Source organism: Tasmannia lanceolata, unplaced genomic scaffold (assembly GCF_043159265.1).
Source record: "Tasmannia lanceolata isolate RefF3 unplaced genomic scaffold, GAP_Taslan_0.1 ptg000013l, whole genome shotgun sequence".
In the NCBI taxonomy this organism is placed as follows: domain Eukaryota; kingdom Viridiplantae; phylum Streptophyta; class Magnoliopsida; order Canellales; family Winteraceae; genus Tasmannia; species Tasmannia lanceolata.
In genome coordinates, this window is record NW_027518690.1 from 42,395,790 (window position 1) to 42,414,847 (window position 19,058).

Sequence of the window (19,058 nt, forward strand, 5' to 3'; positions counted from 1 at the left end):
TTGACACCCTGCCCTTGAAAATCTCACGGTCGGGCATCATATAAAAACTCCATTTTATTATTCATTTAATATAACATTTTTGTGTGCCATTATAGATGCACCATGCATGGACTCCGCCCATAATGGTTTCATCATATTCAGTGAGCATTTCTCTTTAATTCTTTATCCATTGCGGCATCTATTAAGAATTTAATCGATTCATGTCATCTATTAGGGTATGCTATTGTGCTTCGCCCCTTTAGGGTATGCTATATGTTCATTCAAGTAGTCAACTTTTGGACCATACCCTTAATCTCCATGGAAAAAAGCAGGCATAGAGGGACGAAAAACACATCAACAACAGTAAGAAGATGAGGAAAAACACACTCCAACTTAATACATTGAGACCCACTCCCACATTAGTCGATCTTCTTATCTCCTCACACCGGACATTCCAAAGGTAATAATGTCTATGTACATTGGCGACTCACTATGACGCCCGTCGGATGAATGCTTACTGCTTTTCCCTATCAAATTTTCTTTCCATTCTGATTAATGGGTCCCCTAAAGGATTTTTTAAGTCATCTTGAGGACTTAGGCAGGGTGACCACTTATCCCCTTTTCTTTTTGTCATCGTGGTGGAGACTCTTAGCAGATTGATGATTAAAGGGAGTGAGGTGGCCCCACAAATTAGACTAATAGTGTGATTCCAAATCCTCACCCAAGTAAATACAAACGGGGCTCCTACTCTTCACTCATTGGGTCTCTGCTCATCTATCAAGGCCCCACCGACAGAGCTCACGTCATTCTCTTCATTGTTACATTACATTATAGAAATCTACAGAGGCATAGCCTGGGCCAAAAAATTAAACGGCTAGGATCATACAACAGGGCTTGTGCCTGAAAAATCATTTCCATAGGTTGATCCTAACCCTCTATAGATCGGAGGGTTAGGATCAACCTACGAACCAAACCTATTCAATTTTTACTAAAGGGGCCTTCAATTTATAATAACATCCCTCTAGCGCAGAAGGCATTTCGCAGATGGTCTCTTGCATATGAGGGCTGCCACCTCGTGAATGAAGACAAAATCTGCTGCAAAGTGAGCCTATGTGGCTGCTCTCACATGCAACAGACCATCCGCCAAATGCCTTTTCCGATGGATGCTAGAAAAATTTCCAAGAAATTTTTTTCCATTAGAAATTATTATTATTATTTTTTTTGAAAACAGGGCCTTTAGGGTATGCTTCGCCCCCACTCCACTGTTTCAAGAGGGAATGGCACATGTTCAAGATCCTAACCCTCCATCTAATCTATCTCACAAGATTGAACAAGGCCAAGAATCTTCTGTGTTAGATGGATTGTTCTTTGAAAGTTACAAAATTTCCACTAGTGGGTCAATATCTCTAAGATAGAGACCTGGGTTTGGTAGCTCTGGCCACTAGCTGGGAATAAAGGGGTTGAACTTTGGACCAAGTCTACCTACCTGTGAAATTTCAAGTTCTATTTGTAAGAGCATTCATAATGTCTGACTATTGATGACTAGTTCAACTTGAGAAAATAACCACTCATATCTTTGTGCTTCTCTACCAAACAATCCAGTCATTTTCTCTTTGAAATACTGAAAGAGCTCTTTCCAAAGAGATGAGATATTGCCCCATGCATTTTCTGTTGTCGCCCTCTTTATGCTTTTGATACGTTTTCAAGAAAAAGACGGGCATTACCATAAAATAAAAAGCCAAGGATATTTTGGGATTTGTCATAGGTGCACCATGGCACGAAAAGACACTCATTAGTCCCAAAATATCTATACCATAAGATGATCCTAACCGTCAGATCAGTCGCTTTGTTGAGAGAAACTTGGAATTTAGGGACGTGATGACTCAGCTCTCTATTTCTTGGAACGGAGCGAGAGATGCCGTATGTCAAGAATCTCCTTTAGATCTTTCAACCACTTGTCCCAAAAATTAAACGACTAGGATCATACATGTGTGGGGCCACATTAATTGTCTGCTACAAGAATAGATGTGCTACACAACGCACCGCATAGAAGGACACATGACTTTTTCACTATAAATCTACATCCAACATGAGCGAAAAAACTCAAACACCACCAACAACCATGGCCTTAGAGAAATCTCTCTCCCTCTTCTCTTTACTTTTCTGCTTTCTCATGCTTTCTTGCCGTTCAACAACGGCAAATTCAGTAGAAGCAGAGGCTCTCCTCGGCTGGAAAGCTAGCCTCCTTAACCAAGCTCCTCTCAATTCATGGTCGCTTCACAATGCCACCAATAAAAGCCCATGCAATTGGAGGGGAATAGCATGCAACCACCAAGGAAGTGTCACACAAATAAACCTAACAGGTGTAGGTTTGCCTGGTAAGCTCTATAACTTCAAGTTCTCTTCCTTTCCAAAACTCGCCAATCTTGATCTTAGCAACAATGCACTCTTTGGAACCATTCCTTCCACATTAGGAAACTTGACCAACCTTGTCACGTTGTACCTCTACAACAATAATCTCTCTGGCCCCATCCCAAAAGAAATAGGAAATTTGAAAACTATGGCTGATCTGAGAATCTCCTATAACATTCTAACAGGTTCCATTCCTTCAACAATAGGAAACTTGACCAACGTTATTCATTTGTACCTCGGTAAAAATAGCCTCTCAGGCCCCATCCCTAAAGAAATAGGATATTTGAAAAATATGGCTCATATGGAAATGTCCTATAACATTCTAACAGGTTCCATTCCTTCCGCAATAGGAAACTTAACCAACCTTGTCATGCTGTACCTCAACAACAATAATCTCTCTGGCCCCATCCCAGAAGAAATAGGATATTTGAAAAATATGGCTGATCTAGAAATGTCCGATAACATTCTAACAGGTTCCATTCCTTCCGCAATAGGAAACTTGACCAACCTTGTCACGTTGTACCTTTACAACAATAAGCTCTCTGGCCCCATCCCTGTAGAAATAGGATATTTGAAAAATATGGCTGATCTAGAAATGTCCGATAACATTCTAACAGGTTCCATTCCTTCCGCAATAGGAAACTTGACCAACGTTACTTATTTGTACCTCGGTAACAATAGCCTCTCTGGCCCCATCCCTAAAGAAATAAGATATTTGAAAAATATGGCTCATATGGAAATGCCCAATAATATTCTAACAGGTTCCATTCCTTCCGCATTAGGAAACTTGACCAACCTTTCCCTCTTGAACCTCTTCAGTAATAAGCTCTCTGGCCCCATCCCTAAAGAAATTGGAGATTTGAAAAATATGGTTGAGTTGGCCATTTACTCTAACATTCTAATAGGTTCCATTCCTTCCACATTAGGAAACTTGACCAACCTTTCCCGCTTGTACATCTATAACAATAGTCTCTCTGGCCCCATCCCTAATGAAATTGGTGAGTTGAAAAATATGGTTGAACTTGACATGTCCTCTAACATTCTAACAGGTTCCATTCCTTCCGCATTAGGAAACTTGACCAACCTTTCCCTCTTGAACTTCTTCAGTAATAAGCTCTCTGGCCCCATCCCTAAAGAAATTGGAGATTTGAAAAATATGGTTGAGTTGGCCATTTACTCTAACATTCTAACAGGTTCCATTCCTTCCACATTAGGAAACTTGACCAACCTTTCCCGCTTGTACCTCTATAACAATAGTCTCTCTGGCCTCATCCCTAATGAAATTGGTGAGTTGAAAAATATGGTTGAACTTGACTTGTCCTCTAACATTCTAACAGGTTCCATTCCTTCCGCATTAGGAAACTTGACTAATCTTTCCATCTTGCACCTCTTCAGTAATAAGCTCTCTGGCCCCATCCCTAAAGAAATTGGCAATTTGAAAATTTTGATTTACCTGCAACTGAACTCAAACATTCTAACAGGGTCCATTCCTTCCACATTAGGAAACTTGACCGACCTTTCCCGCTTGTACCTCTATAACAATAGTCTCTCTGGCCCCATCCCTAAAGAAATTGGAGATTTGAAAAATATGGTTGAGTTGGCCATTTACTCTAACATTCTAATAGGTTCCATTCCTTCCACATTACGAAACTTGACCAACCTTTCCCGCTTGTACCTCTATAACAATAGTCTCTCTGGCCCCATCCCTAATGAAATTGGTGAGTTGAAAAATATGGTTGAACTTGACATGTCCTCTAACATTCTAACAGGTTCCATTCCTTCCGCATTAGGAAACTTGACTAAGCTTTCCTTATTGCACCTCTTTAGTAATAAGCTCTTTGGCCCCATCCCTAAAGAAATTGGTGATTTGAAAATTTTGATTGACCTGCAACTGAACTCAAACATTCTAACAGGGTCCATTCCTTCCACATTAGGAAACTTGACCGACCTTTCCCGCTTGTACCTCTATAACAATAGTCTCTCTGGCACCATCCCTAAAGAAATTGGTGAGTTGAAAAATATGGTTGAACTTGACATGTCCACTAACATTCTAACAGGTTCTATTCCTTCTGCATTAGGAAACTTGACCAACCTTTCCCTCTTGCACCTCTTCAGTAATAAGCTCTCTGGCCCCATGCCTAAAGAAATTGGAGATTTGAAAAATATGGTTGAGTTGGCCATTTACTCTAACATTCTAACAGGTCCAATTCCCCCTTCTTTAGCTGATCTTAAAGAGCTAACTGATCTACGCCTATTTGAAAATAAGCTTTCGGGTTCACTTCCTCAAGAAATGCCAAGTCTGATAAATTTGGTCTCACTCCAACTGGGAGACAACAATCTCTCGGGATATTTGCCACAGCAAATTTGCCAAGGTGGATCGCTTAAAATATTTGGGATACAAAATAACCAATTTACAGGTCCCATCCCAAAAAGCTTGAGAAACTGCACTGGCTTAACCAGAATTAGGCTCGAAGGAAACTATCTCACCGGAAATATGTCTGAAGATTTTGGAGTTTATCCAAATCTTACATACATTGATTTGAGCTACAACCAATTTTATGGCGAACTCTCTCCAAGTTGGGTCGGGTGTGGAAATTTAACAAGTTTAAGGATCTCTGAGAACTTCATTACTGGTAAAATACCACCAGAATTTGGACAGATGATTCAAATTGAGCTACTTGACCTTTCTTTGAACCATTTGGTAGGAGACATTCCAAAGGAAGTGGGGAGCTTGACAGCTTTATTTAAGTTGATTTTAAATGGTAACCAACTTTCGGGTCGGATACCATCAGAAATCGGAAAACTGTCCAATTTAGAGATCCTTGACCTATCAGCAAACAATCTAAGTGGATCGATACCAGAACAACTAGAAGATTGCTCGAAATTGCACTCTTTGAAATTAAGCAGAAATCATTTGAATGGAAGCATTCCATTTCAAATAGGCAATCTAGTAGAGCTACAAAATATGCTAGATCTTAGTTGTAACTTGCTTACAGGAGAAATATCACCCCAACTAGGAAAATTACACATGTTGGAAATCTTAAATATTTCCTACAATAAGCTTACTGGTTCAATTCCATCTGCTTTGGAAGATATGCTCAGCTTGACATTGATTGATTTATCATACAATAATTTGGTGGGTAGTCTTCCTAACAGCAAATCCTTCCAACAAGGGACATTTGTGGGCAACATAGGACTATGCGGCAAAGCGCAAGGTTTGCAATTGTGCAATTCCCCACCGATAAATAGTGGTGAAACAAAAAAGAGACACAAAGTTATCACATTGATCATTATTTCTCTTTCGAGCGCAGTATTCCTTCTACTTTTAGTTTTTGGAATTATTTTCATTTTTCGCCACAGAACAACAAATGCAGAGGAAGAGAGAAGTGCAGAGGGACAGATAAATGAAATGGATAAAGATCTATTTTCGATATGGAATTGGGATGGGTGTATTTCTTATGCAGATATCATCGATGCGACAGAGGACTTTGATGACAAATATTGCATTGGGGAGGGTGGATATGGGAGAGTTTACAAAGCATCTTTGCCAACAGGGCAAGTAGTAGCTGTAAAAAAACTTCACAAATTGGAAGATGGCGAGCAAATTGATCAAAGAAGTTTCGTAAATGAGGTACGGGCATTAACAGAAATTCGTCACCGCAACATTGTGAAGCTTTACGGGTTTTGTACCCATCGTCGATGTATGTTTCTGGTTTATGAGTATATGGAAAGTGGAAATTTGGCTAATGTCCTAAACAATGAAGAAGGGGCAATGGAGTTGGATTGGGTGAAGAGGGTGAATATTATCAAAGCTGTGGCACATTCTTTTTCGTACATGCACCATGATTGCGACCCGCCAATAGTTCATCGAGATATCTCTAGCAAAAATGTTTTATTGGATTCAGAATTTGAGGCTCATGTCTCTGATTTTGGTACTGCTAGACTTCTAATGCCTGATTCATCAAATTGGACAGAACTTGCAGGCACTCGCGGATATGTTGCTCCAGGTTAGTTCCTCATATATTGTGCCTACTTTATTGTTGCAGTATTATTGTTTAGAAAATTGCATCTTATTTGGTTTTTGTGTTATTGGCTCACACCCACCTAATATTTTTGAGACCGTTGATGTGATTGGCCCCACCTTAGACATACAGTATCCTAAGGCCCTGTTTGTTTTGGATTTTGAGAACCAATGTGGATCCAAATCCGATTATTGGACTTACAATAAAACGAATAATATTTGAGTTCGATAAGCAGTATTGGGCTCACAATCGGTTCTCAAAATCCATAACAAACAGGGCCTAATTCTTGCACAAACAAAACAAAAAACCACCTTAAATTGGTGGAAAATTTACTCTTTAAGTCATTTTAAGAAAATGACTAGCTTAAGCAACTGACCTGATCCAACTATCAGATGAGCACCGATGTAAAACCCACGTCCAAACCTCTCTTGTCATGGTCTGCTCATGTCATATACTGGTTTCATTGCACCTTAAGCAAGGATGTATTTGTAATGTGCAAAAGGTTAAAGGGATGTTCGGATCTAGGTAAAACTTTCCCAATGTTTGAATATCTCATTTTCTGTTGATTTTTCTTTTTGTTTGGTAGAGCTTGCTTACACAATGAGAGTGACGGAGAAATGTGATGTATATAGCTTTGGGGTTTTAGCACTTGAAGTCATAATGGGAAGGCACCCTGGAGATATCATCTCCTCCCTGTCATCATCATCTGAAGTTGGCCAAAAGCTACGGCTGGAGGATGTGTTGGACCCACGGCTCCCAAATCCCGAAGATCAAGTTGGAAATGAAGTTGTGTTGGCAGTGTCAGTGGCACTCTCGTGTATAAATGCAAATCCTCAAACTCGGCCAACCATGCAACACATCTCTGGAAAGTTCTGTGCTCGAACACCACCTTTTCCAAAGCCATTCCACACAATCGAATTGTCTCAACTGATGGAACTTCAAGTATAAATGGGTTGAGCCTCTTTGCTTACTCCGTTGTATTGTATATATAGGTCAGTGTTTCATGTACGTAGTTGTATATAAGTGACGGACTTGGCTTTTGGTCACCGTCCAGATCAAGTCTTGGGTCCCACTCTGGGAGATGTATGTTTAATTTAGACCGTTGATCTTTGTAGACCATCATGAGGCAACCCACATGGTTTTCGACCTTCATGTCTCATTGGTCAATTGTAAGATAACATTCTGCAATATTTCCTCCAAGATTTTGCTCATCGATCTCTATTATCCAAAAGACAAAAAACCACAATTTTTCCTCCAAGATTTTGCTTATCTCTATTGTCCTCATTGATAGGTAGTTGAGAAGAGTAACAACCCAAGAGATGAGTGCGACTATCGAGAAAACAGTTTCATTTACTTCGTATCTGATGACTCACCCACCATGAGGCCAATCTAAGAGTATAACAATAATTAATCTACTTTGGTGGTGTGGATCCAATGGAATACTTGATTATATATACAGATTCCCATCTGGAATACTAGAATTGATCAGAGTCTTGATTCCAAAGATAGCTTAATCGTTCTGTACTTATAATTATAAGAAGAATGTTAAACAGAAGGGCACCCCAGAAAAAATACCTACAAGAGTTCTCCCATTGGACCAACTTGCCGAGGTGCATTTTTATTCATTTAATGTAACATTTTTGTGTGCCATTATAAATGCACCATGCATGGACTCCTCCCATAATGGTTTCATCATTTTCAGTTAGCATTTCTCTTTAATTCTTTATCCATTGCACTGGCATCTATTTGTATTTGTTTTATTAAGAATTTAATCGATTCATGTCAATCTCTGTCGAGTTGTTTGTATTTTGCGTGCATTGACGATAAAGCCATGATCACTACTCTGGCATCTTGCCCCTTCGAATGTCCTTAATTTTGTTAAACAAATGGCATTAGATCCCAAGAAAGCAATTGGGTTGCCCTCTTCTTCTTCTTAATCGCCTGAAATCCAATCCTAGGGGACAGAAGTCAATTGCCCTTAGTATGTTGGTTATTTACTTTACAAATTGGCACGCCCATCCGTTCAACACACATCACACACCAACTCACACATATCATTTACTTAATTACAGACCTGGTAATCAACACAAAACAAAACTAGTCAGATTAGTTGCATGGGACTGATGAGGCATTACCATCCAAGTGGGTCCCATATGTGTTCATTCAAGTAGTCAACTTTGGGACCATACCCTTAATCTCCATGGAAAAAAGCAGGCATAGAGGGACGAAAAACACATCAATAACAATAAGAAGATGAGGAAAAACACACTCCAACTTAATACATTGAGGACCCACTCCCACATTAGTCGTGTCTTCTTATCTCCTCACACCGGACATTCCAAAGGTAATAATGTTTATGTACATTGGCGACTCACTGTGACGCCCGTCGGATGAATGCTACTGCTTTTCCCTGTCAAATCTCACTTTTATTCGTTGAAAATAACACATTGCAAGTAGCTAGGTTTTTTTTAGGCCAGTGATAAATCGACCCCCAAATATCTTAAATCGACTCCCTATGTGTCTTTCTCCGTTGCCTTAGAAAAGCCATATGGTTTGGAAATAAATGGAACTGATAACATTTGAGATTATGCAGGATTATACACGAAAGATCCTTTTTTGGTTCTCTCTTCAGCCCTATGTCTCTTATCCCTAGGAGGTCTTCCTCACTAGCAGATTTTTTCGGAAAACTCCATCTATTCTGGTGTGGATGGCAGGCAGGCCTATATTTCTTTGTTTCAATAGGACTCCTTACGAGCGTTGTTTCTATCACTCATGAACGACCCCCCAAAAAAACCATCGGGACCTGAGGCACCCCCTCCGGAAAATAGCATCTTTCACTTCAAAGGAGGGATTTCCCAAAGGCGGGATTGCCAGCTTCTGACTTGCAACTGCAACTTCCCGCGTTGCCGTAAGAGAGAAGTGGAAGTAGAAGCAGCTTTCCGAACTCGACTCTCCTTGCTTGGAAAAGGCCCGGAAGACTACAGCTGCCTCCTAAGCGATTGAGTTTACCTTCTCATTGGAAGGTTCTGTTCACCACTGCACCCCTACCGAATCACGATTCAAAGTATATGAAAAGACCGACATACACCGGGTAGAGGGACTGAAAGCAGATATGGGTGGTTTTGCTTCTATTTGTCTGGATTGTACCGGTCTTTACCCCCCTAAAGCGCATACGACTCACTCCTTCAAGGTCGTCCTAGAAGAAAAACGAAAGTCTGCCTTTAGCTTACTTGTTCACTTATGCAATTTCGTTCTAAAGCATTGTTGTCTATGTACTCAAGCGTAACCTGCCCTTAGGTTGTTTCTTGCTAGCTTGCGTACTATCTATGCTCTCGAGGCTGGCATATTTTTTTCTAACTCATTGATATTTTTTTCTAAATCATTCAAGCGATTCAGTCATTTCTAACTCATTCAAGCATATAAGTTATCATACTTGTTAATAACTTCTTGGTTTTGTGATAATTTGTAAAATACATATGCTTGGGACAAGGAAGATAAGTTACAATAAATCTGTGAATTATTATTTCGAATATTCGAAATAGAAAGTGACTTTTGGATAGTCAAAATAAACTGAGTTGTATTTTGATCCTTTAAGGTTGGGAAGGACTGGCTATCGGTTATTTGCAGGGATGTGAGGCGAGGCATAAGTAGAAATAGAGGTGGAGAATAAGTGAAGAGCATTCCATAGCTATCGGATATGGACCGTGGAGCCCGGGAGGGAGTCTAAACTCTTTACGTTCTAATTTGATTCCCTACTATATTAATATGGGCTTTTAGGTGCCACACCTCTTTCTCCCCAGTAAATACGTCGATTTATGAAGGTTTTCACGGGTGCTAGTACAACAAGGCGAGGAGACACACTTCACACCTTAATACATTTAGGACCCACACCCAAATTAGTCATTTCCTTTTGGGAAATGTTATCAGCACTACTGTATTTTGATGAGGGCACTCCTCACATTATTAAAAGTGCGGCATGCCCGCACCATAGGATGATCCATACCGTCCATTAGATGGACCACAGCCTAAATAATAGGTTGTGCCTAAAAAATCATTTCCGTAGGTTGATCCTAACCCTCCGATCTGATTGTTAGATGGTTGATCCTAACCCTCTATAGATCGGAGGGTTAGGATCAACCTATGGAAATAAAACACTGCGAATCAAACCTATTCAATTTTTACTAAAGGGGCCTTCAATTTATGATAACATCCCTCTAGCACAGAAGGCATTTCGCGGATGGTCTCTTGCATATGAGGGCTGCCACCTCATGAATAAAGACAAAATCTGCTGAAAAGTGAGCCTATGTGGCTGCTCTCACATGCAACAGACCATCCGCCAAATGCCTTTTGCGATGGATGCTAGTAAAATTTCCAAGAAATTTTTTTTCATTAGAAAATTTATTATTATTTTTTTTTTTGAAAACAGGGCCTTTAGGGTATGCTATTGTGCTTCGCCCCCACTCCACTGTTTCAAGAGGGAATGGCACGTGTTCAAGATCCTAACCCTCCATCTAATCTATCTCACAGGATTGAACATGACCAAGAATCTTTCCTGTTAGATGTTCCGAAATTTCCGTTTATCATCGAAATTTGGAAGATTGACATTCATTTTCTTCAAAAAAAAGCCAAGATTGACATTCATTTCCTTTAAGGAAGGTGCACCATGGCACGAAAAGACACTCATTAGTCCCAAAATATCTATACCATAAGATGATCCTAACCGTCAGATCAGTCGCTTTGTTGAGATAAACTTGGAATTTAGGGAAGTGATGACTCAGCTCTCTATTTCTTGGAACGGAGCGAGACATGCCGTATGTCAAGAATCTCCTTTAGATCTTTCAACCACTTGTCCCAAAAATTAAACGGCTAGGATCATACATGTGTCCTCAACCTCTTCACGGTAAAACACAGCGTGAGCTAATTGTCCAAAGTTTATGTGGTGAATGATCAAGAAGGACACACGACTTTTTCCAAGTAGATGTGCTACACAATTATTCCCCTCAACGCACCGCATTGAAGGACACACGACTTTTTCACTATAAATCAACATCCAACATGAGCGAAAAAACTCAAACACCACCAACAACCATGGCCTTGAAGAAATCTCTCTCCCTCTTCTCTTTACTTTTCTGCTTTCTGATGTTTTCTTGCCGTTCAACAACCGCAAATTCAGTAGAAGCAGAGGCTCTCCTCGGCTGGAAAGCTAACCTTCTTAACCAAGCTCCTCTCAATTCATGGTCGCTTCACAATGCCACCAATAAAAGCCCATGCAATTGGAGGGGAATAGCATGTAACCACGAAGGAAGTGTCACTCAAATAAACCTAACAAGTGTAGGTTTGCAAGGTAAGCTCTATAACTTCAAATTCTCTTCCTTTCCAAAACTCGCCCATCTTGATCTTAGCAACAACGCACTCTCTGGAACAATTCCTTCCACATTAGGAAACTTGTCTAACCTTGTCACGTTGTACCTCTACAACAATAATCTCTCTGGAACCATCCCTGAAGAAATAGGATATTTGAAAAATATGGCTGATCTGGAAATGTCCCATAACATTCTAACGGGTTCCATTCCTTCCACAATAGGAAAGTTGACCAACCTTGTCACGTTGTACCTTTACAACAATAAGCTCTCTGGCCCCATCCCTGAAGAAATAGGATATTTGAAAAATATGGCTGATATGGCAATGTACGATAACATTCTAACAGGTTCCATTCCTTCCGCAATAGGAAACTTGTCTAACCTTGTCACGTTGTACCTCTACAACAATAATCTCTCTGGCACCATCCCTAAAGAAATAGGATATTTGAAAAATATGGCTGATCTAGAAATGTCCGATAACATTTTAACAGGTTCCATTCCTTCCGCAATAGGAAACTTGACCAACCTTGTCATGTTATACCTTTACAACAATAAGCTCTCTGGCCCCATCCCTATAGAAATAGGATATTTGAAAAATATGGTTGATCTAGAAATGTCCAATAACATTCTAACAGGTTCCATTCCTTCCACAATAGGAAAGTTGACCAACCTTGTCACGTTGTACCTTTACAACAATAAGCTCTCTGGCCCCATCCCTGAAGAAATAGGATATTTGAAAAATATGGCTGATATGGCAATGTACGATAACATTCTAACAGGTTCCATTCCTTCCGCAATAGGAAACTTGTCTAACCTTGTCACGTTGTACCTCTACAACAATAATCTCTCTGGCACCATCCCTGAAGAAATAGGATATTTGAAAAATATGGGTGATCTGGGAATGTCCAATAACATTCTAACGGGCTCCATTCATTCCAAAATAGGAAACTTGACCAACCTTGTCATGTTGCACCTCCACAGTAATAAGCTCTCTGGTCCCATCCCTGAAGAAATAGGATATTTGAAAAATATAGCTACCATGGCAATGTCCGATAACCTTCTTAATGGTGCAATTCCGACCTCTTTGGGTGAACTTAAAACGCTAGCCTTTCTAAGTCTATCTTACAATCAACTTTCGGGTCCCATCCCAAAAATCTGGACAAACTGCACGTCCTTAACCAGTGTTTATATCGAAGGAAACCAGCTCTCCGGAAATATGTCCGAAGACTTTGGAGTTTGTCCAAATCTAACATATATTAACTTGAGCCACAACCATTTGTCTGGTGAACTCTCTCCAAGTTGGGGTAAGTGTAAAAGTTTGACAAGTTTAAAGCTCTCAGGGAACTTGATAGCTGGTAAAATACCACCGGAGTTTGGACAGTTGATTCAACTAGCACTATTCGACCTTTCTTCAAACCTTTTGGTCGGAGAGATTCCAAAGGAATTGGGGAGCTTGAACGCTTTATATAACATGAGTTTAAATGGTAACCAACTTTCTGGTCAGATTCCATCAGAAATGGGAAAACTGTCCAATTTGGAGATCCTGAACCTATCAGCAAACAAACTGAGTGGATCGATACCAGAAGAACTAGAAGATTGCTCGAAATTGCATTCTTTGAACTTAAGCAGAAATCATTTGAATGGAAGCATTCCATTTCAAATTGGCAATCTAGCAGAGCTGCAAATTATGCTAGATCTTAGTTTTAACATGCTTACAAGAGAAATATCGCCCCAACTGCAAAAATTACACATGCTGGAAATCTTAAATCTCTCCCACAACAGGCTTTCTGGGTCAATTCCATCTTCTCTAGAAAATATGCTCAGCTTGACATCGATTGATTTATCATACAATAATTTGGTGGGTAGCCTTCCTAACAGCAAAGCCTTCCAACAAGGGACATTTCTCGGCAACAAAGGTCTGTGCGGCAAAGCGCAAGGTTTGCAACCATGCAATTCCAAGCCAATAAACAATGGTGAACCAAACAAGAGACACAACGTTATCATATTGATCATTCTTCCTCTTTTGAGCGCACTATTCCTTCTACTTCTAGTTTTTGGCATTTCTTCCTTTTTTGCCTCAGAACAAGAAATGCAGAGGGACAAAGAAATGAAAGGAATAAAGACCTATTTTCGATATGGAATTGGGGTGGGTGTATTTCTTATGAAGATATCATCGATGCAACAGAGGAGTTTGATGACAGATACTGCATTGGGGAAGGCGGATATGGGAGAGTTTACAAAGCATATCTGCCAACAGGGCAAACAGTAGCTGTAAAAAAACTTCACAAATTGGAAGATGACGAGCAAATTGATCAGAGAAGTTTCAGAAATGAGGTACGTTCATTAACAGAAATCCGTCACCGCAATGTTGTCAAGCTTTACGGGTTTTGCTCCCATCGTCGATGTATGTTTCTCATTTATGAGTACATAGAAAGAGGAAATTTGGATAATATACTAAGCAGTGACGAAGGGGCGATGGAGTTGGATTGGGTGAAGAGGGTTAATATTATTAAAGCTGTGGCACATTCTTTATCATACATGCACCATGATTGCGACCCGCCAATAGTTCATCGAGATATCTCAAGCAAAAATGTCTTATTGGATTCAGAATTTGAGGCTCACGTATCTGATTTTGGTACTGCTAGAATTCTAATGCCGGATTCATCCAACTGGACAGAACTTGCAGGCACTCGTGGATATGTTGCTCCAGGTTAGTTCCTCCTATATTGTGCCTACTTTATTGTTGCGGTATAATTGTTTAGAAAATTGTCTTATTTATTGTTATGTCATTTGGCTCACCTACGGAAGGACAAAATGTTTGCCAAGAAATTTTATGTCATTTGACTTCTTTTTCTTTTCTATTCTTTTTTTTTGGCAGAGCTTGCTTACACAATGAGAGTGACGGAGAAATGCGATGTATATAGCTTTGGGGTTTTAGCATTTGAAGTGATAATGGGAAGGCACCCTGGAGATATCATCTCTTCCTTGTTAACATCATCATCTGAAGTTGGCCAAAATCTACGGCTAAAGGATGTGTTAGACCCACGGCTCCCAAATCCCGAAGACCAAGTTGGAAATGAAGTTGTTCTGGCAGTGTCAATGGCACTTGCGTGCATAAATGCAAATCCACAAACTCGGCCACCCATGCAACACATCTCTGGAAAGTTCTCTGCTCGAACTCCATCTTTTCCAAAGCCATTCCACACAATCGAAATATCTCAACTGATGGAATTTCAAGTGTAAATGGGTTGGGTCTCTTCACCTACTCAGTTATATTGTATAGGTCAGTATTTCATATAGTTGATCAAAATAAGGGACGGACTAGGCTGATTGTCACCGTCGAGATCAAGTCTTGGGTCCCACATGGTTTTGTACCTTCTGGTCCTATTGCTCATTTGAATGATGTGTAAAATAACATGCTAGATAGGATGATTCTAAAATAAAAACCTCTACAGATCGGAGGGTTAAGATCATTTTATAGAATTGATTTTTGAGGTAGAACAAATGAATGGCTTGGATCTTCAAACAATACGAGCTCCGATGTATTTCTTTTTTTTAAAAAAAAATTACACTTACATGCGATCACATATAAAATCTATACAATCTAGAGAAATTTACATTTATGGTATATTTGAAATTTACATTTATAGGATATTTAATTAAAGAATTTACATTTATAAGGTTTTATATGTGCCCTCATGTAGGTGGAAATATATGTGCCCACATATAAAATATTTCCGCCTACATGGGGACACATGTTCTTCTCCCTATAAAATATTTCCTCCTACTTGGGACAGCCAACTTCAGTGTATCTATGATTGGAGAGAGGCTAATCTTCTTCACGTGGGAAGGAGTCAACGGGCCTGATTGCAACGTTAAGATTTATTAGAACAAATTTAAACTATTAAACTTTTGGCTAAATCATAATCTTTGATGACTAATTGGAATATAACTTATAGATTATAGTTTTTACTCTTAATGGTTGATGACTAATAGTTTTTACCCAGGTCCCACCACTGATGGAGGACCCACACTGACCGAGTCGGACCACACCGACCCAACTTTCACCACGACTTCCGACCTGTCCAGGATCGATCCAGGCAGATCATCCTCGGCTCCAATTTTGGAGCAAACATCACTCTTCGTTCGACGGAGTTGAAGGTGGGTGTTGTGGTGGTGAGGGTCATGATTTTACTCGCCCATCAAATCACGGTACCCCAGTGCCGGGGCCGTGGAGTGTGAGTAGAGTGGCATGCTTCGCATGGACCCGTCTAGGATTGCGACTCCCATGTTGAGAATGCCCTGCTCTGGCCGGAGGGTAGCCGGTCGCCGCACTTGTAAAGTGGCGAAGCGGGTGCCGGAGGGGAAAGAAATGAGGTGTGGAGGAAGAGATTATTGACGAGAACACGGACAGTGCCTAGAAGGATGTCACGGAAGCTGCGGAGAACGTAGATTTGGATCATGATGGTTGAGGATTCGGATCGGAGGAAGGGATCCGAAACTCGAATATGAATTTGTCGTTTCATGTGGGGTCAGTGTGGCCGTGTGGGTCTACACGGGTGGAGAGTTTTCAGTCAGGGTGGAGCCATGTGACGGCGTACGTGCGCATGGCACGGGTGACCGGGGAGAGATCTTTGGCGGAGATGATGTTGATTTCGAGGAGCTGAATGGGAATGAGAGATTCAGACATGGTGAGGTTAGGTGGCTTGGGTTGGGGCCCCTCCCCTGTGGGCCCAACAATGAGGAGAGAGGTAGACCTGGCAAAATGGGACCCGTACGCGTGGGTACACCTGGCCCGCAGGGGTACAGGTACCAATTTCATTACCCGTGAAAAAAAATACCCGCACCCAACCCGTACCCGTGACCCGCGGGTTGGTTTGTGTCGGGCGTTGGTGCCCGCGGGTTACCCGCCATTCGGTTTTCAACTTTTTATTCTTAAGGCCTAAACACTAAACAGTGAAAAATAGACTGTGAAGGCGGCCAACAAAACAAGTCAAAGCAATCAGACTATGTGGGTGGCCTACAATCTTGATTGCACTTACATGTCCCTGTGTGTGGGACCCAAATTTCAATGGTTGGGATTGATCCACCTAGTTAACTTTAATTGGGTGCTGAAATTTGCAACAAATGGTTGGTAAACTTACAACAATTAACAACAATGTAGGCTGTGAAATGAATGAAATCATCGTTGCCGCAAAAGTTTTTTTTTTTTTTAAATAAATATAAATTTCTTGGGTTACCCACGGGTTTACCCAACCCGCGCAGCTTGGGTCCGGGTACATGGAAAACCTACCTGTAGAATCGTGGGTATTTTTTACCCGTACCCGCGGGTATCCTACTCGCCCGGGTCGTACCCGTACCCTCGCGGGTTACCCGTTTGCCAGGTCTAGAGAGAGGAAGAGGAGAACGGAGAGAGAGGGTGGGGGATAATGATTAAATGGGTGGTGGGAGTAAAGGTGGTTTTAGAGGAGGGCGGTTATGGTTTTAACCGTGGTTAGGTTTTGAATGACAGGTGGGGCTTGTCTAATTTGGTGGGTGTATTACAGCTAGCTTTGTAAGACTATTAAACTAACTAGCCGTTAATAATTTACATGAAAACATTAAAAATACGTGCTTTTATGACTAAATAGCCTTCCATCTCTGACATGGGCTCAAGCTTGAGACTTTAATTATCTGTTTCTTATCAAGTTCAATAATTTTTTTATTTACATTGAAAGAAAACTAGTATTTATGGGTAAAAAGTAATGGAGCCCACAGGTATAGTTGGGATCATAGTTCGGATCATAATGGAGCCCACAGGTATAGTTGGGATCAACCCTAATATACTGGTTTCATGTGACTTGTGAACTACGAACCTGAACAGGGTCTTAGCAAACTGATCAACAAGGTAACATGGTTCTTTTTTTTTTTGTTACTATCCCATTTGTTTCTGAGACAAACCTCACATTTTTTATTTCATACAAGAACAGAAAATTTAAGGACCAAAAGCACTCTTTTGGTGAAATAACTCAACTCAACTCAACAAAGCCTTTGTCCCAAACTAGTTGGGGTCGGCTAAAAAATTCATGAAGAAGGTAAAAGGAATCTACCCGGCTCTAATCCTAGTTCTAGTTGGTTTTGGTGATATACTTCTGTTAATTCCTAGTTTTGGCACCAAGACTATATGCAAGAACCCTAATAAACAACAAAATAGATGAGAAAAATTAACAATAAAAAACCAAAAACAAGGATTCACACCCGAAAAAAAAGGGGTGCTACCTGTCTAAACCAGCTAACCAGTCAAATGAGACTCCACAAAATTATGAATAAATATTTCCTGAAAACAATAAAAATGTACTAAATGAGAAAGTACTGCACCTCAAAACTAGAGCTCTCCCTCAAGATTTCAACTAAGAATCTGAGGCTTCGGATGGGTTCAGACCATTCCTTGAAAATGGGTTCCCCAAGATGCCCCTCTCTTGCCGCAGACCACGCTGGTGGAAACCATTTCCCCTTGGCTTGTTGCTGTAGTCCCTGTCGCTACCGTCTTGTCCGCTTCCCCGCCCAAAAGTTCGGGCACCTAAGTGGCCCCTAGGAGCCTCTATCTGATAACCACCCCTGCCTCAGCCCCTTCCTCTTGTCCAGACATTTTGAGTGCGGCAGATTTATTGAGTCAAAGATGGGCAATGTATCTGAAATAGTACATTTATGAAAAATAAAGAGCAGTTTTAGTAACTTCCGAGAGAACAGAGGAATAAAAAGAGACCATGTTAGAAAAACTAGTGCTACTCCAATCATGTTAAACCATGGAAATTCATTGCTAAGTATTTTACCATTTTGTCGACATTTCCAAAGCGCATCAGTAATGCCAAAAAACAAACCAAGTGTAGGTTTGCAAGGTAAGCTTTGTAAGACTATTATACTAACTAGCCGTTATTAATTTACATGAAAACATAAAAAAATACGTGCTTTTATGACTAAATAGCCTTCCATCTCTAACATGGGCTCAAGCTTGAGACTTTAATTATCTGTTTCTTATCAAGTTCAATAATTTTTTTATTTACATTGAAAGAAAACTAGTATTTATGGGTAAAAAGTAATGGAGCCCACAGGTATAGTTGGGATCATAGTTTTAAACTTCGACTGAAATCCAAAATCCGAATTTTGCCACCGAATTTCGGATTTCGGTCGACACCGACACCGAAACGGCCGAAACTCACCAAATTTCAGAAATTTCAGCAATTTCAGTGAAATTTGGAAAAAAATACTAATTTTACTGAATTTCAGCTGAAATTACAGAAATTTC

The 19,058-nt window shown here is 40.4% G+C and overlaps 1 protein-coding gene and 1 pseudogene across 1 annotated transcript; both read left to right on the forward strand.

Moving 5' to 3' along the window:
* Nucleotides 1–2,101: 2,101 nt before the first annotated feature.
* LOC143891270 (uncharacterized) lies at nt 2,102–7,361 on the forward strand. Its single transcript, XM_077395887.1, has 5 exons — nt 2,102–2,648; nt 2,721–3,008; nt 3,297–3,440; nt 3,585–6,398; nt 7,000–7,361. Exons 1-5 carry the CDS (start codon nt 2,102–2,104, stop codon nt 7,359–7,361), a joined length of 4,155 nt encoding a protein of 1,384 aa, XP_077252002.1.
* Nucleotides 7,362–11,501: 4,140 nt separating this feature from the next.
* Nucleotides 11,502–15,016, forward strand: LOC143889446 (uncharacterized; annotated as a pseudogene).
* Nucleotides 15,017–19,058: the final 4,042 nt, after the last annotated feature.

Bases quoted from the DNA above. Each gene is read 5' to 3' on its own strand.
- LOC143891270 (XM_077395887.1), top strand. From the start codon at position 2,102: ATGGCCTTAGAGAAATCTCTCTCCCTCTTCTCTTTACTTTTCTGCTTT. The intron at 3,441-3,584 runs GTTCCATTCCTT...ACATTCTAACAG, and splicing joins GTCCTCTAACATTCTAACAG to GTTCCATTCCTTCCACATTA. The intron at 6,399-6,999 runs GTTAGTTCCTCA...TTTGTTTGGTAG, and splicing joins TCGCGGATATGTTGCTCCAG to AGCTTGCTTACACAATGAGA.